The sequence below is a fragment of the Schistocerca nitens genome, chromosome 3 (genome assembly GCF_023898315.1).
Source record: "Schistocerca nitens isolate TAMUIC-IGC-003100 chromosome 3, iqSchNite1.1, whole genome shotgun sequence".
NCBI lineage: Eukaryota > Metazoa > Arthropoda > Insecta > Orthoptera > Acrididae > Schistocerca > Schistocerca nitens.
Genome location: NC_064616.1, coordinates 669,895,941 through 669,917,373, shown reverse-complemented (window position 1 = coordinate 669,917,373; position 21,433 = coordinate 669,895,941). Strand labels below are relative to the sequence as shown.

The 21,433-nt window shown below is 41.1% G+C and overlaps 1 protein-coding gene across 2 annotated transcripts in view; it reads left to right on the top strand.

Annotated features, from left to right (window-relative positions):
- Positions 1 to 14,716, top strand: part of LOC126248629 (F-box only protein 30-like) — a 77,651-nt gene extending 62,935 nt beyond the window's left edge. The window contains exon 8 of one of the 2 annotated variants that reach the window (XM_049949804.1): positions 14,665 to 14,716. In XM_049949804.1, coding sequence (XP_049805761.1) covers positions 14,665 to 14,674 — 10 coding nt within the window. In that variant the 3' untranslated portion in view covers positions 14,675 to 14,716. Of the gene's footprint in view, positions 1 to 13,849; positions 14,637 to 14,664 lie in introns of those variants that run through there. The other variant, XM_049949803.1, reaches the window with a different exon arrangement.
- The last annotated feature ends 6,717 nt before the right edge of the window (positions 14,717 to 21,433 follow it).

The following is a 21,433-nucleotide window of genomic DNA, read 5'->3' as shown; positions in this document are numbered from 1 at the left end:
TCGTCTCTGGTCTTCTATAGGTATCTGGTTTGTTATTCACCAGAGCTCCTCATTACATATTTTTTCTGGCCACCAGATATTCATGATGCACCGGAGACACCTATTTCTGAAGCTTTGTAACTGGGATGTTATCTTTTTATCCATTTTCCAGCTTTCACTGGCATACAGAAGGACAGCCTTCACATTTGTATTAAAAATACAGATTTTTGTTTTGTATGTGATATTTCTGTTTTTCCATAATGAATACAATTGTATGAAGGCAACATTTGCCTTTTTAATGCGGTTTTTCACATCATCTCCAGCTCCACCATCTTCCGTCACTATACTACCCAGATACAGGAATGAGTTGACAGTCTCCACCTGCTGCTCCCCTATTAACAGTGGCACCTCCGTGTTCCCTGAATTTACTCTTATTTCCTTTGTTTTGCCTGTATTTATCTTGAGGCCAGCAGTCTCTACTGCTTCTTTCAGCAAGTTTAATTTAGCTTGCGTATCAGTCAGCCTTTGAGCTAATAAAACTATGTCATCTGCAAAATCCAAATCCTCCAGACGTTCATGGATCCCCCACTGGATTCCTCGTCTCCTCTTCTCATAACATAGTCTAGAACAAGTAGAAAAAGTGTTGGTGATAAAATGCAACCCTGCCGGACTCCAGTTGTTACTTTTATGGCCTCTGTCATATTTCCCTTGTGGAGTACACAACATTTGTAGCCATCATATAGATTTTTTATAATGTTTAAGATCTTCTGTGGTATGCCATTCTTCCGCAACACCTGCCAGAGCACTTTGTTTCACAGAATCAAAGGCCTTTTGAAAATCAATGAATGGCAGGTACATGGTTGCTTGGAATTCTTTGCTTTGCTCTAAAATGATCCTAAGAGTGTTAATAAGATCAACACAACTGTGTTGTACCCTAAAACTGGCCTGTTCTTTACGCAGTCACTTTCCAAGAGACTCTTTAGTTCTGTTCAAAATAATTCTGGTGAGGACCTTACTGGGCACTGACAACAATGTAATACCATGCCAATTGTTACAGTCTGACAAATTTCCCTTTTTCAGGAGCTTTACCACCAAACCATTTTTCCACTCCTGTGGAGATTTCTCTTCAAGCCAAATATGCTTCAGCAAGGGATGGAACATTTTAACAGTACTTTCAGTATCAGCTTTTAAGAGCTCCAGTGCCATGTTGTCTAGGCCTGGAGCCTTTGTACTCTTTAGTGTTTTCAAAGCTATCCTAATTTTGTCCATTGTGGGGCTCTGCAAATTTATATCTTGATCTTCTTTGACTTCCTCTGGAATGTCTCTTACCTGTTCCTCTTGGTTGTCTTCACAATTTAACAGTACCTTGAAGTGCTCCTCCCATCTCTGTAGCTGTGCCTGTTGAGTTGCAAGCATCACCCCATCCTTGTTCTTAACTGGTCCTCCACATCTGAAGTTCTTCATTGACAACTGTTTGGTTATATTGTAGAGCTCTTTCATATTTCTTTGTCTTGCTGCCTCTTCTGCTAATTTTTCTTGCTCATCTATCCATTTTCTTTTATCTCAACATAGTCTTATTTTCACTTTTTTGTTCGCCTCTGTGTATTCCTTACGCACTTCTGCGTTCTTGTCTTACAAAGATTTAACTTAAGTTTTAGTTCTTTCCCGTGGCTGATTTTATTCCATATAGCATCAGAGATCCATTCCTTTCTTTGATTTGCCTTAAATCCTAAGATTTTTTCTCCCACATATAAATAACTTTCTTTGATTTTTTGCCAACATGCTTCAATTCCCTCTTCCATAAAGTTTTCTTCAGAGAGGACCTGGAATCTGTTTTGTAGTTCAAGGGCAAATGTTTCTTTGATCTGTTGGTCTTTTAATCTTGCCACATCTATTTTCTTTCACCTGTGATTGAGCTTGGTTTTATTTGCCACTATCTTCAGTCTGAATTCTGCCAAAACTAGGTGGTGGTCACTTCCAACGTATGCTCCTCTTCTATTTTTGACATCTAACAGAGTGTCGGAACTTGCGGCTTATGTTTATGTGGTCTATTTTAGTTTTGCTAACGTGGTCTGGAGAAACCCAAGTTATCTTATGGCAGTTACAATGTGGAAACAATGTGCCTCCAATGACTAGGTCATGTTCAGCGCACGTATCTATCAACAGTTCACCATTTACATTCCTGATCCCCGCACCATGCACACCCATGATATGTTCAAGCCCTTCATTTTTTGAACCAACTTTTGTGTTCAAGTCGCCCATTAAAATTTTTATGTCCCTAGAATTTGTTTGTCTAAGAACTCCGTTAAGCTCTGTATAAAATGCATCTTTTAATTCTCCGTTAGCTATTTCAATAGGTGCAAAGCATTGAATTACAGTGACATATCACACATTTGTTTTAAAGTGTGCGGTTATTATCCTTTCTGAGACTAGTTTCCAATCCAGTGAGCTCTTCTTGCTGCTTTTAGATAGTAAGAGCCCTTCACCATTCCTATGCATTGTGTCTTCAACTGTCTGACCCACATACAGCAGCACTCCACCATTCGGTGTTTGGAATTCCCCAGATTCTGGCCACCTTATTTCACTTAGTCCCAATATATCTAGTCAGTAGTTCTCCATCTCTTTTTTAACCTGTCTTAGCCTCCCTGCCTCTCTCAACGTCCTTACATTCCAAAAACCAATACAGGTTTTTCTTTTCAGGCCAAAGGTCATATCCTTAAGATCCACCCGGCTGTTTCTCCTTTTAGTTTCTGTGATATGTGTTTTTTGGTTGTGTGGGTTATCAGCCCACAGTCCCTGAGTGTCCTGGTGGATCTGTCACCTCATAGCCTGGACAGCTGCCAAGGTTTTATTTCAGGGCCTTACTCCTTAGATAGCTTGTCTTCACCACGACTACAGAACACTATCCATCCCTTCGCAGTAAGGCCTATGTACATCAACGTTGTCCTGGTTTCCAAGGATCTTCCGCTGTCCGCATTAGGGGACTGTGTCTGCTGCCACACAGTCACAGGGAGGAAAAGGAAAGGAAGGGAGTGTATAGGATGGGATAGAATAGAATAGGACAGGACAGGACAGGACACTGGGAGACACACTTCGTCTGGATCCTCTATGGGGACCTGTCCGGCTTGGGAGCCCCTGCTGGTAGTTACACTACCGCCGGTATAGCCCTCCAATTCATTGGATCACACAAACCCCCTTGCCTACACGGACAGTGTTTCGTTAACACAGTGTCTCCTGAGGGGGTTGTGTCATACCCACAACTGCAAAATTGTCAAGCATGTCAATCAGTAACTTACAAAAACCAGCATTTGCTAATGTCTCTGCATGGATGATGGTTGGTCAGTTGATTTACAACAGTTTGGTACCTAGCAGGATAACTCATGAGTACTACACTTCCACTCACAGCAAAGGGTTTCTAGTTACTACTGGATCTTCATTCATGCCGTGATTCATCTTCTGATTTATATGATCTTGTTTAATTGACACTTGTTTGTTTTGTGATACAGTTTGTGTATGGATTCTGTGATTGTGTGGAAGAGGCATTTAAAAAAATCTGTACATTGTTAGTGTTAAATCCTTTACAACAGAACTTGGATAGAGATGCACACTTAACTTGTGACAACCAACCAATAGGTACAGCTGTCTGTATGACACAGATAGAGGCTCACAATTAAAGGCTATTTCATTTCTATATTTTACACAAAGTCATTATCATTTCGTTTTCTGGTCAAAAGATGTTTTACATACAATGCTTTGTGGTTGGGAATACTGCAGTATTGAGGAGGCAGTTGGCAATATTGGGAGCAGGGTGTATATGCTCTGGGACAACTGGGAAATCCGGGGAAAAACCAAGGAATCTTTTCATCCGGGAGAAAACCGTGGAAAACCCGGGAATTTTTCAGAATTCCAGGAATTTTTCATTGTTTTAGTTTTCTGTTAAATTTATGTAATTTTGACTGTTAAAAACTGATACTCTAGCAAAGAATATTACTTTATCCCACTACTGCAAAATAATGCTGCAGCAATAAAACATAAATGAGAGAGAAAAAAAATAAAAGTTTAGTTGCAAAGGAAATGCACACTTCACAACATCCCGCCTGCCAACAGCAAAATGTGTCAATGGCCTTCGGTTGAAGACAATGCAATACTTCGTAACAACTAATTGCTTCTGATGAGCGTGACATCAAAGCTGTTTACATTAGATTCGTTTGAGCAGTTGCCAGTGGGCTCATGCGCATTTGCATTTCAGTCACATGTGAGCAGTACCTTCTCCTGCTTCTGGCTACTTGTAGGCAGATGCCAAGCGGATAAATTTATCTGGAGCGCCCAAACTGCCAGATTTATGCATGCACAGAGCAGTCTTAGTTGTAGTGGGGGGTGAGGTAGTTCCCATGTGACCTGTGTTTATGTTTAGTGATTTTTTGCTGTTTCCTCTTGGTTTACAGCTCCCATGTCAAATGGAAACAAAACAGGTTTCTGTGGCCAAGAGCTATGAAATGAATTAAAATACATTCACATAATTATGGAAGGCTGAAACAATTATTAGTTTAACTTTTCTGATTTTATTTCCACATGTTTGACAGCCAAGCAATAATCGCCTTGCAAGCAATAATCTCCTTGCGGAACAATGAAGTTATTTTCGTCGGTTTTCTAAAGAAACTTGGTTTTTATTAATATTTTCCACGGAGATGATCAATTTATTTGAAACGAAGCATTTCATTCCACAGTATGGCTAGTTCCAATTGTTCGCAGAATTTCAAGTGCACGTTCTCATCTTCTGGCACGTACGGCATTTTACCATAATAAAGAACCAAATGTGAGACAGTACTGTGGTGTCACCGCCAGACACCACACTTGCTAGGTGGTAGCTTAAATCGGCCGCGGTCCATTAGTACATGTCGGACCCGCGTGTCGCCACTGTCAGGATCGCAGACCGAGCGCCACCACAAGGCAGGTCTCGAGAGACGTACTAGCACTCGCCCCAGTTGTACGACGACTTTGCTAGCGACTACACTGACGAAGCCTTTCTCTCATTTGCCGAGAGACAGTTAGAATAGCCTTCAGCTAAGTCCATGGCTACGACCTAGCAAGGCGCTATTAGTTACTTCATGAATCTAAAGAGTCTCACTTGTATCATCAAGAATGCTGTATACCAAAGGACGATATAAAAGTTAAGTGTTCTAGTAGCTACGTTCTTTTCTTTATCACATTCATCACGTATCCTGTTCCAGACTTCGCGCCAGTCGGCGTGTGTGTACGTGTGCCCTTTCGGCTACCTGTCTCTGTGGACTGGCTGCCTTGTCAGTCCACTACAAGTACAGTTCTGGTACTCCAAGAAATTTGCATCCCGAAAACCATAGTGAAAAGCTTAATGTGAGGTTGGGACCTACTTCATTCCGATTATGGACATGCGAATGCGCACAGCAAGCTGAATTATACACTTTAGTATGGTTTACAAAATTCCGATGCTCTTGGAGTATCCTCTGATGTCTTGTTTCTTTTATGACATATTGTAAGACCTCTTAATGCTTTATACATACGAACATACGGGCTTCCTATGCCATCGTAGCTGCCTAATGCCTGCTTTCTGGCGCTCTGTGTCAACTACCAAAACGAATCTATTTCTGACAGGTTTCAGGAAAATATTGTGAATGGTGGTTTGAAAAGTATTATTTTCAAAGTAAATTTTTTTTACACAATATAAAACATATTACGTGTGAGAATGTGCAATGTATTTCTTAAATCACACGTTGAGGACCAGCTACTTAGAAGAATTTCGAGCCCAGAAGACCACACATTTATGTCATTATTTTAAATTTTACTGGTACATTTCTGTGATGTATCTTAAAGTGTGACACTTGCAAAAAAAGACTAATATTACATGTGAAAGCTCAGCTTCTCTTGTAGCTTATTAATCAAAAATGTCTCAAATGGCTCTAAGCACTATGGGACTTAACATCTGAGGTCATCAGTCCCCTAGATTTAGAACTACTTAAACCTAGCTAACCTAAGAACATCACGCACATCCATGCCCGAATCAGGATTCGAAACTGCGACTGCAGCAGCAGCGCAGTTCCGGACTGAAGTGCCTAGAACTTCTCGGCCACAGTGGCCGGCACTTATTAATCTTCGAGATCTATATTATATGTGAAAGCTTAGCTTTTGTTGTAGCTACACTACATATGTTAATTTAAACCATTTAAGTGATGTTGCTATTGGCTGACATGTTCCCTCTGCTCTGAATAACTGCTGTCACCGGCTGGCAAGATCATGTGACAAGAATTATGATTGGCTTACAAAAGGGCATTGCAATCTTGATTTCAATGCTTTGGCAACTAACATGCGCCGGCCGCGGTGGTCTCGCGGTTCTAGGCGCTCAGTCTGGAACCGTGCGACTGCTACGGTCGCAGGTTCGAATCCTGCCTCGGGCATGGATGTGTGTGATGTCCTTAGGTTAGTTAGGTTTAAGTAGTTCTAAGTTCTAGGGGACTGATGACCTAAGATGTTAAGTCCCATAGTGCTCAGAACCATTTGAACCAACTAACTTGCAGTGCTTGGTGGAATTTGAATTTATAAGTCCATATTGACGAAAACACGGAAAAAGTGTATTTTCACCCGGGAAAACATGTATTTTTTAACCGGGAAATCTGGGATTTTTTTTCCTTGTCCACATATACACCCTGTGTGAGGGAGTAACTTGAATGATTTATGATGATGATGATAGTGGATGATATTTGTATGAGGTGCATCCAGAAAGTAAGTTTCCCTATCTTTTAAAACGAAGACAACATAGTTACATGAAAAACTTTATTGGCAACAGGTACAGCAATGTTTGAGCTATTTTTTGACATAGTCACCAAAATAATTAAGACACATGTCATATTATGGGATCAACTGTTGTATTCCTGTGTCATAGAAGTCTGTCGCCTCTGAATGGAACCAGTGTGTGACAGTCTTCTTCAACCATGGCGCACAATTTCTTGAACAGCAGGTGCTTAGTGACAATTTCATGTGACAAGGCTCATGATATTCGTGGAAAATGGCTGCTGAACTATGTAATCATGAAGAAATGGTTCTCCAGGATGCGCCGCCACACCAGCTCAACCAGGTAATCATTGATGAGGGATAGTTGCCCACTGTGGTCTTCATTATGTGCACTTTGATGACCTTCAGAAAAAATCCTACACCAGCGACACACCATCTGTTTGCTCATGATGTTTTGCCCATGTAGCTGACAGAACAAACGATGAATTTTGATGGGCACTATGTTTTGTGCATTAAGGAACCTTACCACTGAGAAATGAGAGACAACTTTTTGGGGCACTGCTGACAGGTGGAACCTGTCCAGCTAACGTTTGATTGACATGTCATAGATCTGTTGTGCATGCACAATCTTCCTGGCTAAATTCATTGAGAGAGAGAGAGAGAGAGAGAGAGAGAGAGAGAGAGAGAGAGAGAGAGTAAACATTTACAGAATTTGTTAACAATCCTGTGTAAACAGTTTTTAATATAGACTATGCAGTGTTCATAGTTTGTTTGCTCCATTTTAATATATTACCATTTACTGGGAACAGGACCCCTGCGGGTCTGGGGGTTAGAATAGGGCTGAGGTATTCCTGCCTGTCATGAGGCGACTAAAAGGAGTTTCACATGTTTCAGCCTTTATGTGATTGTCCCCTGTAGGGTTTGACTTCCATTTTTCAAAATTTTCCTGAAGAGCGAGCCAATTGGGAAAGGGCGCCTTACATGGTGCATCGTGTCCATCATGCGCTGAGACCTATTGCATCCTTCATCGACGTGGATCTCCACTTCTGCTCATTCTCCAAAAGTTGGGCAAGGTCACCCTCCTGGGTGCGTATTTTTCCATCAACTGTGCAGTATCATTTTCTACGCTGATGATGATAGTGGACTTGTTTGCTTGCTTGCACCTGATATCCAGCACGGTAGCCAGTCCATTGTGGTGGGACCGCCATGTACCCTGTTGGTTGTGTGGCGCCATGGCGAGGCCCCCTAGTTGGAGTTGGTGGCATCAGGGTGGATGACATGCGATGAAGTGTAGTACATCATCTCTTGCTGGTGGTCAAACACCAGCAGTCTCGTAAGTGTTCATGGGCTGAATTCAACACACAGAAGTACGACCCCAAATTGTTCCCTTCCCTGGCACACCATGGATGGCAGCTGCTCTTATGCGCCCTGGTACCTTGTATGTTTGAGAGCTGATGGGGAATCTTTCATGACGATGAAGCTTCAGTTTTTTGTTGACCATTTAGAGGACAAGTTTGTGGAGGCGAAGGGCTTGCCCAAAATGAGATGTGGGTCAGTCTTAATCAAAACAGCATCCTCTGCCCAGTCATTGGTGTTACTCGCGTGTGACAAGCTGGGGGATGTTTCTGTAACCATCACGCCCCATAAGAGCTTAAATATGGTCCAAGGTATCATATTTTATAGGGACCTTCTTTTGCAGTCTGACGATGAGCTGTGCGCCAATTTAGAGCAATGGGGTGTACATTTGGTTTGGCGTGTCCACCGGGGCCTGAGGGATAATCAGGTTGCCACCGGTGCCTCAGTCGTAGCCTTTGAGGGTGATATATTACCCAAGAAGGTCAAGGTGATATTCTACCACTGTGATGTAAAGCCCTATACCCCTCCCCCAATGCAGTGCTTTAAATGCTGGAAGTTCGGCCATATGTCTTCCCACTGTACTTCTAGTGTCACATGTTGAGATTGTGGACGCCCATCACATCCCAATACTCCATGTGCCCTGCCTCCCATCTGTGTCAACTGCGGAGAACACGATTCACCTTGCTCGCGTGACTACAGGATGCTCCAGAAAGAAAGGAAAATCATGGAGTACAAGACCCTGGACCAACTGACCTACACTGAGGCTAAGAGGAAATTTGAACGCCTACATCCTGTATGTATGACATCGTCTTAAGCCACTGCTACAACAGTTCTAGCCCCATCATCTCCGCCAGCCCCAGTCACCTCTCAGAGCCGGAAGACTACACCTGCCCCCTTGATAATGGGGGCATTTCCTTCCCTGTTGCTCCTGCACCACCTACTTTGGAAACAATACCCCCCAACCATTGGGGATATGAGTTCCCTCTTCTGTGCCAGAGAAGCGTAAATCATCTTCAGCTCCTCTCGCTAGGAAGGGGTCCCATGGGTCACTCCCATCCCAGGTTTCCGCTAGTGGGAAATATGACACCCGCTAGTGGCTGAAGAGCCCCAAAGCAGCTGGTCATAGGGCTTCATGATCATCCTCAGTCCCAGAGACTGAATCAGTGGAGTCCTCCCAGCCAGGGAAACCCAAGGAGCAGTGAGAGAAATCCTGAAGAAGATCCCCAAGACCAAGGAAATTGCGGTGGTATCGACACCACCGCTACCTACAAGCTCTGCGTCTGCGAATGAGGTGGAGATTCTGGCATCCGTTGAGGACGTAGATCTTGCCATACCCTCAGACATAATGAATATAGACTGCTCAGGCAGTAAGTCAGTGGCAGCATGTGACCCTGAGGCGTAAATTGCCTCATTGAATGTTACATGCCTTCCCAGTCTCACGGTGACGTCATCCTCTAGTGGAATCACAGAGTTTTTTCCACTGTCTGGCTGAGCTCTGGCGACTGTTAATTTTTACACCTGCTTTTTGCATTGGCCTCCAGTAAACCTGGTTCCCAGCAATGCGGTCCCCTGCCCTCCATGGCTATAAGGGATATTACAGGAACTGTAGTGACTATACTAGAGTGTCGGGTGGAGTTTGCGTTTATGTCCTAAACTCAGTCTGCAGTGAAACTGTGCCCCTTCAAACCCCTCTTGAAGCTGTGGCTGTCAGAATAAGGATGACACAGGAAATAACTGTCTGCAATGTATATCTTCCTCCAGATGGTGCAGTACCCCTGAATGTGTTAGCTGCACTGATTGATCAACTCCCTAAACCTTTCCTACTTTTGGGAGATTTTAATGCCCATAACCCCTTGAGGGGTGGCACCATGCTTACTGGCCGAGGCAGAGATGTCGAAACTTTACTGTCTCAGTTCAACCTCTGCCTCTTAAATACTGGGGCCGCCACACATTTCAGTGTGGCTCATGGTAGTTAGTCGGCCATTGATTTATCAATTTACAGCCCAGGATTTCTCCCGTCTATCCACTGCAGAGCACATGCTAATCTGTGTGGTAGTGACCATTTCCCTGCTTCCTGTCACTGCCCCAGTGTCAGGCACATGGATGCCTGCTTAGATGGGCCTTAAACAAGGCAGACTGGGAAACTTTCACCTCTGCTGTCACCACTGAATCTCCCAAACATGAAAACATCGATATGATGGTTGTGCAGGTGACTACAACAATTGTTTCTGTGGCAAAAAACGTGATCCCTTGTTATTTATTGTGCCCCAGGTGAAAGACAGTCCCTTGGTGGTCGCCTAAAGATGCTGAAACAATTAAGGAGCATTGGCAAGCTCTAAAGCGGCATAAATGGCACCCTTCCCTGGAGCACCTCATAGCCTTTAAATGGCTCTGTGCCCACATTCGCCAACTTATCAAACAATGGAAGCAGGAGTGTTGGGAGAGATACGTCTCCTTAAAGTCTGGGCAAGGATCAAATGTGTTTTCGGGTACCAGACCCCACCAGGTGTTCCGGGTGTTAACATAAATGTCGTGTTATTTACCGACACAATGGCGGTTGCCGAGCACTTTGCTGAGCACTATGCTCGAGCCTCTGCATCGGAGAATTACCCCTCAGCCTTCCACACTCTCAAATGGTGGCTGGAAGGGACAGTCCTCTCATTCACTACACGCGACAGTGCATCCTATAACGCCCCATTTACAGAGTGGGAGCTCCTCAGTGCCCTTGCACACTGCCCCGACACTGCTCCTGTGCCAGATCAGATCCACAGTCAGACGATTAAATATGACTACAAGCAACATCTCATCATCATCTTCAACCGAATGTGGTGCGATGACATCTTTCCATTGCAATTGCAGGAGAGCACCATTGTTCTGGTGCTCAAACCCGGTAAAAACCCACTTGATGTGGGTAGCTATCGGCCCGTCAGCCTCACCAATGTTCCTTGTAAGCTGCTGGAACGTGTGGTGTGTCAGTGGTTGGGTTGGGTCCTGGAGTCACATGTCCTACTGGCTCCTTGTCAGGGCGGCTTCCACCAGGTTCACTCTACCACTGATAATTTTGTGTCCCTCAAGAGTGCCATCTGAACAGCCTTTTCCAGACACCAACACCTGGTTGCTGTCTTTTTTGATTTACGAAAAGCGTATGTAATGACCTGGCAACATCATATCATTGCCATATTATATGAGTGGGGCATATTAGGCCTACTCCTGACTTTAATCCAAAATTTCCAGTCACTTCATGCTTTTCATGTCCAAGTTGGTGCCTCCCTTAGTTCCTCCCCCATATCCAGGGGAATGGGGTCCCACAAGGCTCTGTATTGAGTGTATCTCTATTTTTAGTAGCCATTAATGGTCTAGCAGCAGCTGTAGGGCCGTCCGTCTCACCTTCTCTGTATGCAGATGACTTTTGCATTTCGTACTGCTCCTCCAGTAGTGGTGTTGCTGAGCGGTACCTACAGGGAGCTATCCACAAGGCGCAATCATGGGCTCCAGCCCACAGTTTCCAGTTTTCGGCCACAAAGTCAGATGTTATGCACTTTTGTCAGTGTTGTACTGCTCTCATCTGGACCCGGAACTTTACCATAATGACGATCCACTCACTGTAGTGGAGACATAGCGATTCTTAGGACTGGTTTTCGACACCCAATTGGATTGGCTTCCTCACCTTCGTCAGCTTAAGTGGACTGCGCATCCGAATTACCATCTCCTTTTTACACCCATGGCGGTTCATCTCCCGCATCGGCGGCCCTGTTCAGGGCTTCCAATTGCAGTTCGTGTCCGATCCCTTCTTTCCGAACTGGAGTCCTTGCCTTTACCACCTATACTTGTGGTCCATTCACGTATACCTCCATGGTGTACACCTAGGCCGCGGCTTTGCCTTGACCTTTCACATGGCCCTAAGGATTCAGTTAACCCCATGGCTCTCCACTGCCACTTCCTCTCGATTCTTGACATGTACCAGGGCCATGAAGTGGTTTACACCAATGGCTCGACGGCTGATGATCGCATCGGCTTCACGTATGTCCATGGAGGGCATATTGAACAGCATTCCTTGCCCGATGGCTCCAGTGTTTTCACTGCTGAGCTGATGGCTATTTCTTGTGCTCTTGAGCATCCATTCATGCCCTGGGGAGTCGTTTCTTCTGTGTGCTGACTCCTTGAGCAGCCTACAAGCTATCGACCAGTGCTACTCTCGCCATCCTTTGGTAACAACGATCCAAGAGTCCATCTATGCCCTGGAATGGTCCAGTCGTTCAGTGGTGTTTGTCTGGACCCAAGGTCACGTCAGAATCCCAGGCAATGAACTTGCCGACAGGTTGGCCAAACAGGCTACACAGAAACTGCTTATGGAGATCAGCTTTCCTGCAACTGACCTGTGTTCAGTACTACACTGCTAGGTTTTGTGGCTTTGGGAGATGGAATATCATAACCTCAGTACACACAACAAACTGTATGCCATTAAAGAGACTATGAATGCGTTGGAGACCTCCACGCTGGTCTCTCGCAGGGACTCTGTGGTTCTCTGTTGGCTCCACATTGGCCACACTTGGGTGACACATGGCTATTTTCTGTGCCGTGATGACCCACCTCAGTGTCGGTGTGGTGCCCGGCTGACAGTGGCCCATTTCTTGGTGAGCTGTCCTTCTTTGGCTGCCCTGAGATGGACTCTTCAGTTACCGGACTCATTGCCATTAATTTTAGCTGACAACGCCTCATCGGCTAATTTAGTTTTATACGTAACAGTGAGTTTTATCATTCTATATATGTTTTCATGCGTGTCCTTTGTCCCTTTGTATTCTCCTCTCTAATGCTTTTAGGCTGGATGTTTCAATGTGCCACAGAATGGCTGGCTTTTCCTTTTTATTCTTGTGGTTGGCCAGCCACGGTTATTTGCTTTCTTGTTTTTATCCCTTCTGCCTGTTTCTTGCTTCTCTCTGTGGTTTTCTTTTCCTGTTTTGTCCATAGTAGTGTTGGTTGTCCTTCTGTCATTTTTCTGGTTATTCCATTCTCCTGTTATTGTGCTGTACGCACCTTTCTTTTCTTCTTTCCCTTGTGTAATTATTTTACCGGGAACAAGGGACTGATGACCTTGCAGTTTGGTCCCTTCCCCCTCCTTTAAACCAACCAACCAACCAATACCTGGCTGGTCAATACATCCCACTTCAGTTACATGATTCACAAACATTACGAAAATGTTCTCACACTTTCACGTGAGATAACACTAGATGCAGATGGATGTCGTACACACAAATTCCATCCCTGAGAGGGGGGAGGGGGGGGGGGGATGGCGACAGAAAGGGCATCTAGCGACCTTCTTCTACTAACATTACCAACTATCCAGATTAATATTTCAACCTCATGAAGATGCAAGATAAGGGCATAATAAAGGTAAGTGGTATTTGGCGAACTAAATATTTACCAAGGGCTTCCTGTGAGTTAATGTATACAATCGAAAGATTACCATTGTGTGATTGTGTCTAAAATTAAAAAAACACACTGAAATTTTCCCTATCACTAGATTATTATTATTACCTCTTTTCAGATTTCCAGTGTTTGCCCATGTCTGAAAGCATGCTAACTTTTGCTGCTTTGCCTTATAATTGAACTGTGCTGTGTATCATTGCAATTTCTATGAATGCTGTATTTTTAGGAGTACAATAAAAAGTTAATTAGTGAAATAATTGTGTAATCTCTAATGCAAGGCTCCCTGAATATATACATAAACAATTTTATTCTTATTTTACAGACATTCGTATGATGAGCAGTATTATCGAGTAATACCACATGAGCTAACCCGCCGAATAGAACTAAAATGTTCCACCCAAAACGTAAAGTTAACACACATAGAGAACGTGTGGTGATGCAGTAACTCAGTATATCTTGTATGAGAGGAATATGGATATCATCAAACCTCGCAAGTGTGACATCTCCATTTAGAAGTTGGTTCAGAAGCACCAAACTTTTTGTGGCTTCATTAAAGTTTTCCATATGCGTCCTTGTCTTTAAGCATCTAATGACATGACAAGATCGAAAGAAAATAGTATGACGTATACTGATGGAGATGGAAATGTGAAGACTTTTTTTCAGTACTAAGATAACTACTGCCTACAGTAAAAGTTTAATTAAAGCACTGCCCAGGTTTTACATTTAATATTGGATATTCCTTGTTATTTATTTCTTACTATGGCAACATAGAACTGAATTATAAAGTTCCTTGTACTACCCTTTTTTAACATTTTTTAAAAAATATTTATAATGTGCAATGTTGACATTTTTCTTTGTAATGAAGGAATTGTGATGTGCTACATATAGTGAAACTAACCTTCTCAACATTGAATTATGTGCAACCATGTGAGTCAGATTTGGTTCATAGGTAAAGCACAGTCCTTTTTCTTTACTTTCTGTTGAGCAAGAGCACTGCCTAAATAGTACTTACTGTTGCTAAACAGGTTGTTGCTGCTGATGTATGAACATATATTGCACAGTATGTTGTTCTAATTTTTTATTTCTAAAATATGTTATTAGTATCGATTTATTAAATTGAATTTATTCCTGTTACAGGCACATTTGAAAGTTTCCAGAACTGTCAATTTCAAGACTGGTTCTGCACAGCCATCCTATTTTGTTTTCAGATTCCTAACACCACCTCAATGTATTTAATAGGTGCAGGACTTTTTTATGTTCCTTACTCAGTGATGCTTCCAGTTAATGTTTGTAGCTTTTGTCAGTTACTTCTCTGTCTCAGTATTTCAGTCAAGCTTTCTTTAAGATATAATTCATTTTATTCCAGTTTACAACTCCTAAAGCTTTCTTCAAATTTTTGTGTCATAAAAGTCTCTCCATTACAATTAACTGTAAGAGTGTGTATTCTTCCTAAAAGTCTTTACTTTTTATATGGCCTAAGAAATTGTTCTCCAATATCAGTCTCAGTTTTCTGTGCATTAAACTGACAAAGAGGTGACAGCTCATTTAATAAATTTCACACGTAGGGGGTTCATGTTCTTTTCTAAGCATGGTGATCATTGAAAATTTGATAGTACATTTCTTGTTTAATAGATTATGGACAGAGAAAGACTATTGCAAAATTTCTTAATATGTTCATAGTTCTACTGAAAGTTTTCCACTTTCGTTTCTTTGCTCTTATTGTTCATTTAATTTTAAACGGTTTGAGCCACTGGTTTCTTTTGTATGGAGGTATTCTTAATTGAGGTAATAAAAGAAATTTTGATTTTGTAATTACAAATGGCATAATGATTGAAGTTTTAAAAGTTGTTTAAAATATCTGTCCCATAACAATCTATCTTGGTCTTTAAGGATTCTCTAAACAGCAATATTAGATCTAATCAAAGATAATGTAAAGTGTTTCTCTAATGGGCATGATTTTATGTATGCAGTCAGGCATGAATTTGCCCAAAAAGTGTGGACCCAAATCCCCATCTCGCCATTGTGACTGAAGTAATTACCATTATGATTTCTATAATATTCATGGCCAGTTTTCTTCTTCTTCACCCAACATAGCTTGAGCTAAAATTTAGTGTCCACAGAATATGCATTTAGATTGTTGAGCATAACGTTAAAGGATAATTGATTCCTTCCTACTATCCTGCTGAAGTGGTGGCGCTACTATTTTACAAGTGCTTTACTACAGCCATGGTTCCACAAGGTAACACATGCTACTTGTTTCTGATGTGATAGTTATACACCGATTTTCGTGACATGATCAATTAAAATGCAGCAAACATCAATAGATACAACAAGCAGCATGCCAGAACAACTTAATACCTCTGAGACTAATAAGTACAGAAAACTGACTTGATATTATTAGTACTGGGACAGTGAGTATTGCACTGAAGATAGGGAAAGTAGGGGTGATCAAGAGCTGAAAACTATTAGACTATTGCAAATTACATTGGAAAGTGTATCACAGCTTATTCATTGCTTATTCCGTAAAACAATGGGCAAAGCATATTAATAGAGCTGTCTTATGCTAAAGAAAATTAGAGAAGTGGTATACTGATTGTGTAATTTAAACAATAAAATTGTAGCTGATTATAAAATAGCATTGCCAGTAACAGAAAACATTTGCTAAAATATTAATTCATTGCTTAAAAGAAAAGAAAACAACAACACAGGTGCATATATTTAAAAATAAAGAATAAATATTGAAAATAGATTGTACGGCATTGCTTGTAGTGCTCTGACAGACTCTACATAATGGCTGACATTGTATTGTAATGTGACTCATTTTCAGTGTTTGTATCATTGTTGTTGGCATAATATCAAAAACAGCATTTGGGTTGGTCCATGTGTACACATTGAAGTCGCACATCTGTCTTACCACACACTAGTTTTTCCATCTTCTTTTAAGATTCAGCAAGATGTTTTTCTCGGTAATTTAATCAAAAACATTATTTATTTATTGAAATTTTCAGTGATCACTCATTTCCAATTCTTCAAGGATGTCCAGTAGTAGTCTGTCACTAGCTCTATGCAAGACGTTGGAAGTTATGCTGTAGGTTTGCAGCAAAATGTTTCTATTTTTTTCCCCATATAACTATCAAGTGTTTTATACTGAAATAAGATCTGAGCACTTACACTACTCAAGAATGTATTGTTTCTCTAATTTGGTTTAGAATTTTTTTTCATTGTTTTAGCCAAGAAAAATGTGTACTGTATGATATGTGCTCACATAGAATGTACTGTAATTTCATAGCTCTATGCCCCTGCTCCTTTTACCCTTCTCCACTCCTTCCCATTTTGATGGGATACTTACTGCCATTCATGACAGTAATGATTTCTGTTTGGTTTGCTGTAGTGATTTGCCTCAAATGTATTGAAATGCTGTTGTATAAGTTGATGTTTTTTACGTTTATGACAAATCACAATTTGACAATTGGCGTAATAGCATCCCATCAGAAGATGTCTATAACCAGCTGAAATTAATAATGTAGGCCTATGGGTTACTTTGAATAACTGTGATTGAATAAAAAGTTTGTAAATTGTACTTAAGAGATTACTGCACTTCATTAGGGAATGCAAATGTTTATTATTGCTGTGCTAGTTTCTAGTGACCATACTATCAAAAAGAACAGAGTTGTTGGTGTATTACCATATGGTATTCCATCACAAAACAAAGAAAAATAAATTTTTATGAGTTGTAGAAGTAACAAGTATATGAGACACCATATTTTATGAAGAGTTTATATCAACTGTTCCTCTATTTTCTGTAACTTTATGAAAGATAGTAAATTGAAAATGATGGTGTCACTATAGTCTGTAAGGTACAATTAATTGAGTGCCAAGTATTAATTAATTCTGCTGTTCTTTCCCTTAGCATTTCACAGTCAATTACTTTGCTGTGACAGTTGACTGTAGGATTGCAAATCTTCAAAAGTAACTATAAGTCTATCACATACTAGTGCAACAATATTGATTATAATTGTTTCTGAAGAGGATGAGTCATTTCATTTCCTTGCTATTGTGATCCATTCTCATGAGTCAGTGGTGTGGGAAACATGGTTTAAAATACCATTAAAAATGTCCACTAGAACCAATTGAAACTATTCACGATATTGAATTCATTTCCTCAGTACTTTCTGCTACTCTTTGAACATCTTTTACTTTATATGGGACAAGGCTGAGTTCTCTGCAAACTACTTTGTGTACAGTTACAAAGGCGATATTTTTATGCCGTGCAAATATATGTAAGGAGTTGTTAGGTTTGAAAGCAAGTGGTATATCTTGTAGTTTTTCCTTAAATGTCAATGGTCTCAGGACTTATCTTTTTTACTGATCAGGTTTTTTTTGGGCACACTTATCCCATGTGAACTGGGATTAGGTGTGCCTGTAAATACAATGTACAAATGTTTTTAACCATCTGTGTGTACTCATTATATTCATAAGTGATACACCAAATAAGAAATATTTGTTATAACATGAACACCATTCTGGGTACACACAAAACAATGTTCATTGTGTCCCACAACCAATCACTGAATGTGACCAACAAGGACACAAGTTCTTAGCGCAAGGTCACCATTTTTGACCAGATTGTGGAAACAAATTGTACCAAATGTTGGATTACTAACCCTTCCAAAAGATGGTATTTGAAGTTAATGAAATACAGAATACAGTATCCAGTCACTCAATTCGTTATCATTTTTATAGGCACGTAAACACTGTTTGAATGAGGATTCTTACAAAGCTGTTCATACCTGTGTTTTCAGAAGATACAATATGAGAAAGAGCAACTTTCATTCGTATCCTCATTTATACAGTCCATTAAATAGATAAATCTCTCTTTTGTGTAATCCAGTACTGATTAAGGCGAGCCTACAGTTTTATAAATTATGACAGATCAATAAAGTTAGTCAGGGAATCATCTTTCTCTGGTTCAAACATTCCATTCATCATAAACTGGTAATAAATCTGCTGATGATGAACTTAGTGGGAATTGTAGGAGCAATGGTGGTTTTCTCTACATTATCTGGCAGCTGCTAGAGGGAGATGTGAATAACCTCACACTTCAGGCAGCAGGAATCATTGTTTCTCTCTCTCTCTCTCTCTCTCTCTCTCTCTCTCTCTCTCTCTCTCCCTCTCCCTCTCCCTCCCCCCCTCCCCCCCCTCTCTCTCTCTCTCCCTCTCCCTCCCCCCCCCCCCTCTCTCTCTCTCTCTCTCTCTCTCTCTCTCTCTCTCTCTCTCTCTCTCTCTCTCTCACACACACACACACACACACACACACACAAAAGTGTAGAAACTGGGATATTTGCTTTGAAATGTGCCTCTAACAGAGTAAGTGCTTAAATTTGTGACAAATTTTAGTGTTTTCAATACACATAAATATAACAGATTTCTGAGGGTTGTGAATAAGGTGTGCATAATTATATTTTGACAGTGAAGTAATTTAAAATGTATATGCAATAAACTTGCATATTATATGCCCAAGTTGGTGCAATTCACAATATTCATTTGCCATCTCTCTTATACACAGTAAAACACATGATACTTTTGTTAGAATTAATGAATATCGAAGTTTAATAATTCAAATGGTGCATTTGTATGTAAACGAAGGAATGTGTGTTTCTTGCTGAAAAATGTGCCTTATGTTATTAATGTTGCCAGTTTGAGCTAATTGGAGGCATTCAGCTATAATGGTTTCTTTTAAAACCAAAGGATAGCTGTACTTTTCTATACTTGCAGCTCATTGCTGGTGTTGTTTATGAATGATTGGTTTAATGCTGCATTTCTTGTGCACTGCATTTTGCGTGACTGTTATTATATATGTGATACAAAGACCTGAAAGTTACTAGTTATATTTATTAAATTCCAGGTAAAAGTTAAGACTACATTGCTATTTATTGGCAGGAAGTATACTGGCAGTGAAATAATTTTAGGCACTGTAAATTTTCATTGTATTTTATAAATTTTGCTGGTGTGGGAGATAAAACCTTTTGCATGTGTGAAGTTTTTCAGTTTTTGGTGGAACAAAATATGATGTTCCATGAAACAAAGATTTTTGTTAAAAAAAGGAAATAGTTTTTGTGAATGATTTACAAGTCCTGTGTAGTGGTCAGTAACGTAATATGAATGTAGGAGTTGTAAAAGACTGACTACATTACAAAGTGAATGTAATTTTGCAAGCAGCATTGTATGTTAAAGGAATCTGTCACTGTTACATGCAAAATAATTGTATATTTGAGGTAATGGTGGAGCAATTGATTACAAATTGAAAAGCTATTTTTGTGGAAAAAATATTGTGGGCACTCAACAGTATTATGTACCCATGTATTTGTAAACAGTGTGTTTGTTTTTATTATATTGCTGATATGTACTTCAGTTTGAGCGCCTTTCAACAGTCATTAATACTTTCTGTTATTTTTATTCAAATAAAAACCGCTAAATGGTACAACATTCTTTCCTTAATGTTTTCCCTATTACCTGTGTATTTCAGTTACAATTCATCAGGATGATAAATGATAAGGTAAAATTATCCTTCCTTTAAATATATCAAATTTTATGACACAGTTACATTAATATAAAAGAAAATTATAATGTGACATGTCATTTTAGTCTGAGTTGAAAGTGTGCTTAAAGAGGTTAACTTAAGTATGAGTTGTTGATAGGGACACATAAAAGAAAGAAAACTTGCCACATTTTGGAGTTATCCTTTGACAAACTTGAGTAAACACACACACACACACACACACACACACACACACACACACACACACACACACACCATGGTGTGAGCTAGGCTATTTTGCAGTAGATTGAGTGGTTGCATTGGGGATAGTGTCGGGTGCGGTGGGTGGAGGAAGAGGGATGCAGGGAGAGCGACTGAGGGTGGGTAGCTAGCAGCTCGGAGGGAGTTGGCTGGTTTGCTGGCTAGGAGTTCGGGAGGGCGGGGTGGCAGGCATATGGGCTGGCATGATTATAGTGGCTGCCAGAAAGTAGCACGTGCTGAAACTGATATGATTTGGGAAGGGGTGACAGAACAAAAGAAGGGGAAACTATTGAGTGGAGAATGTGGGGACAGTGGACTGTCAGAAATTGAGGTCAGGACAGTTATGGGAGTGGAAAATGTGTTATAAGTATAACTCCTATCTGCATACTTCAAGAAGTTTGTTGCAAAGAGAAGGATCCAGATGGCTAGGGTTGTGAAGCAGCCATTGCAATTGAGCATGTTGTACTCAGCTGCATTTTGTACCACCAGGTAGCCATATCAAATTTTATATATGACATGGCTGCTTTCACATGTGGCCCAGCCTGTCATAGACTTGTCTCGCCGCATCAGAGACCAGGCCATTTGTGAAAGCAGCCGTGCCATGCATCAACTCTGCTGCAAACATTGTACAGCCTGATATGTTGGTATGAATGCAAACCAGCTGTTCAACAGGATTAATGGCCACACCAAACTGTTATCAAGAACAGAGTTGAACACCTTGTGGTACAACATCCAGTTAAGCTCAACGTGCTCAGTTTCGACGGATGCTTACAACCCAAGTCAGCTGAATACTTTCCTCCATCACCAGCTTCTCTGAACTACACATGCGGGATTTATTCTTACAACACATCCTCCATTACTGTAAATGTCCTGACCTCAATCTAAGGTAACCCACTGTCCCCACACCCTCCACCCAACATTTTCCCCTTCTTTTGTCCAGTCATTCCATCACAATTCACGTCACCTTCAGTGTGTGCTGCTTCTCACCAGCTACTACAATAATACCAGCACATATACCTACCACCCTTCCCTCCCACATTCCTAGCTAGCAAACTGGCCACTTCCCTCCAAGCTGCTAGCCACCCACCCTAGTCTCTCTCCCTGCCT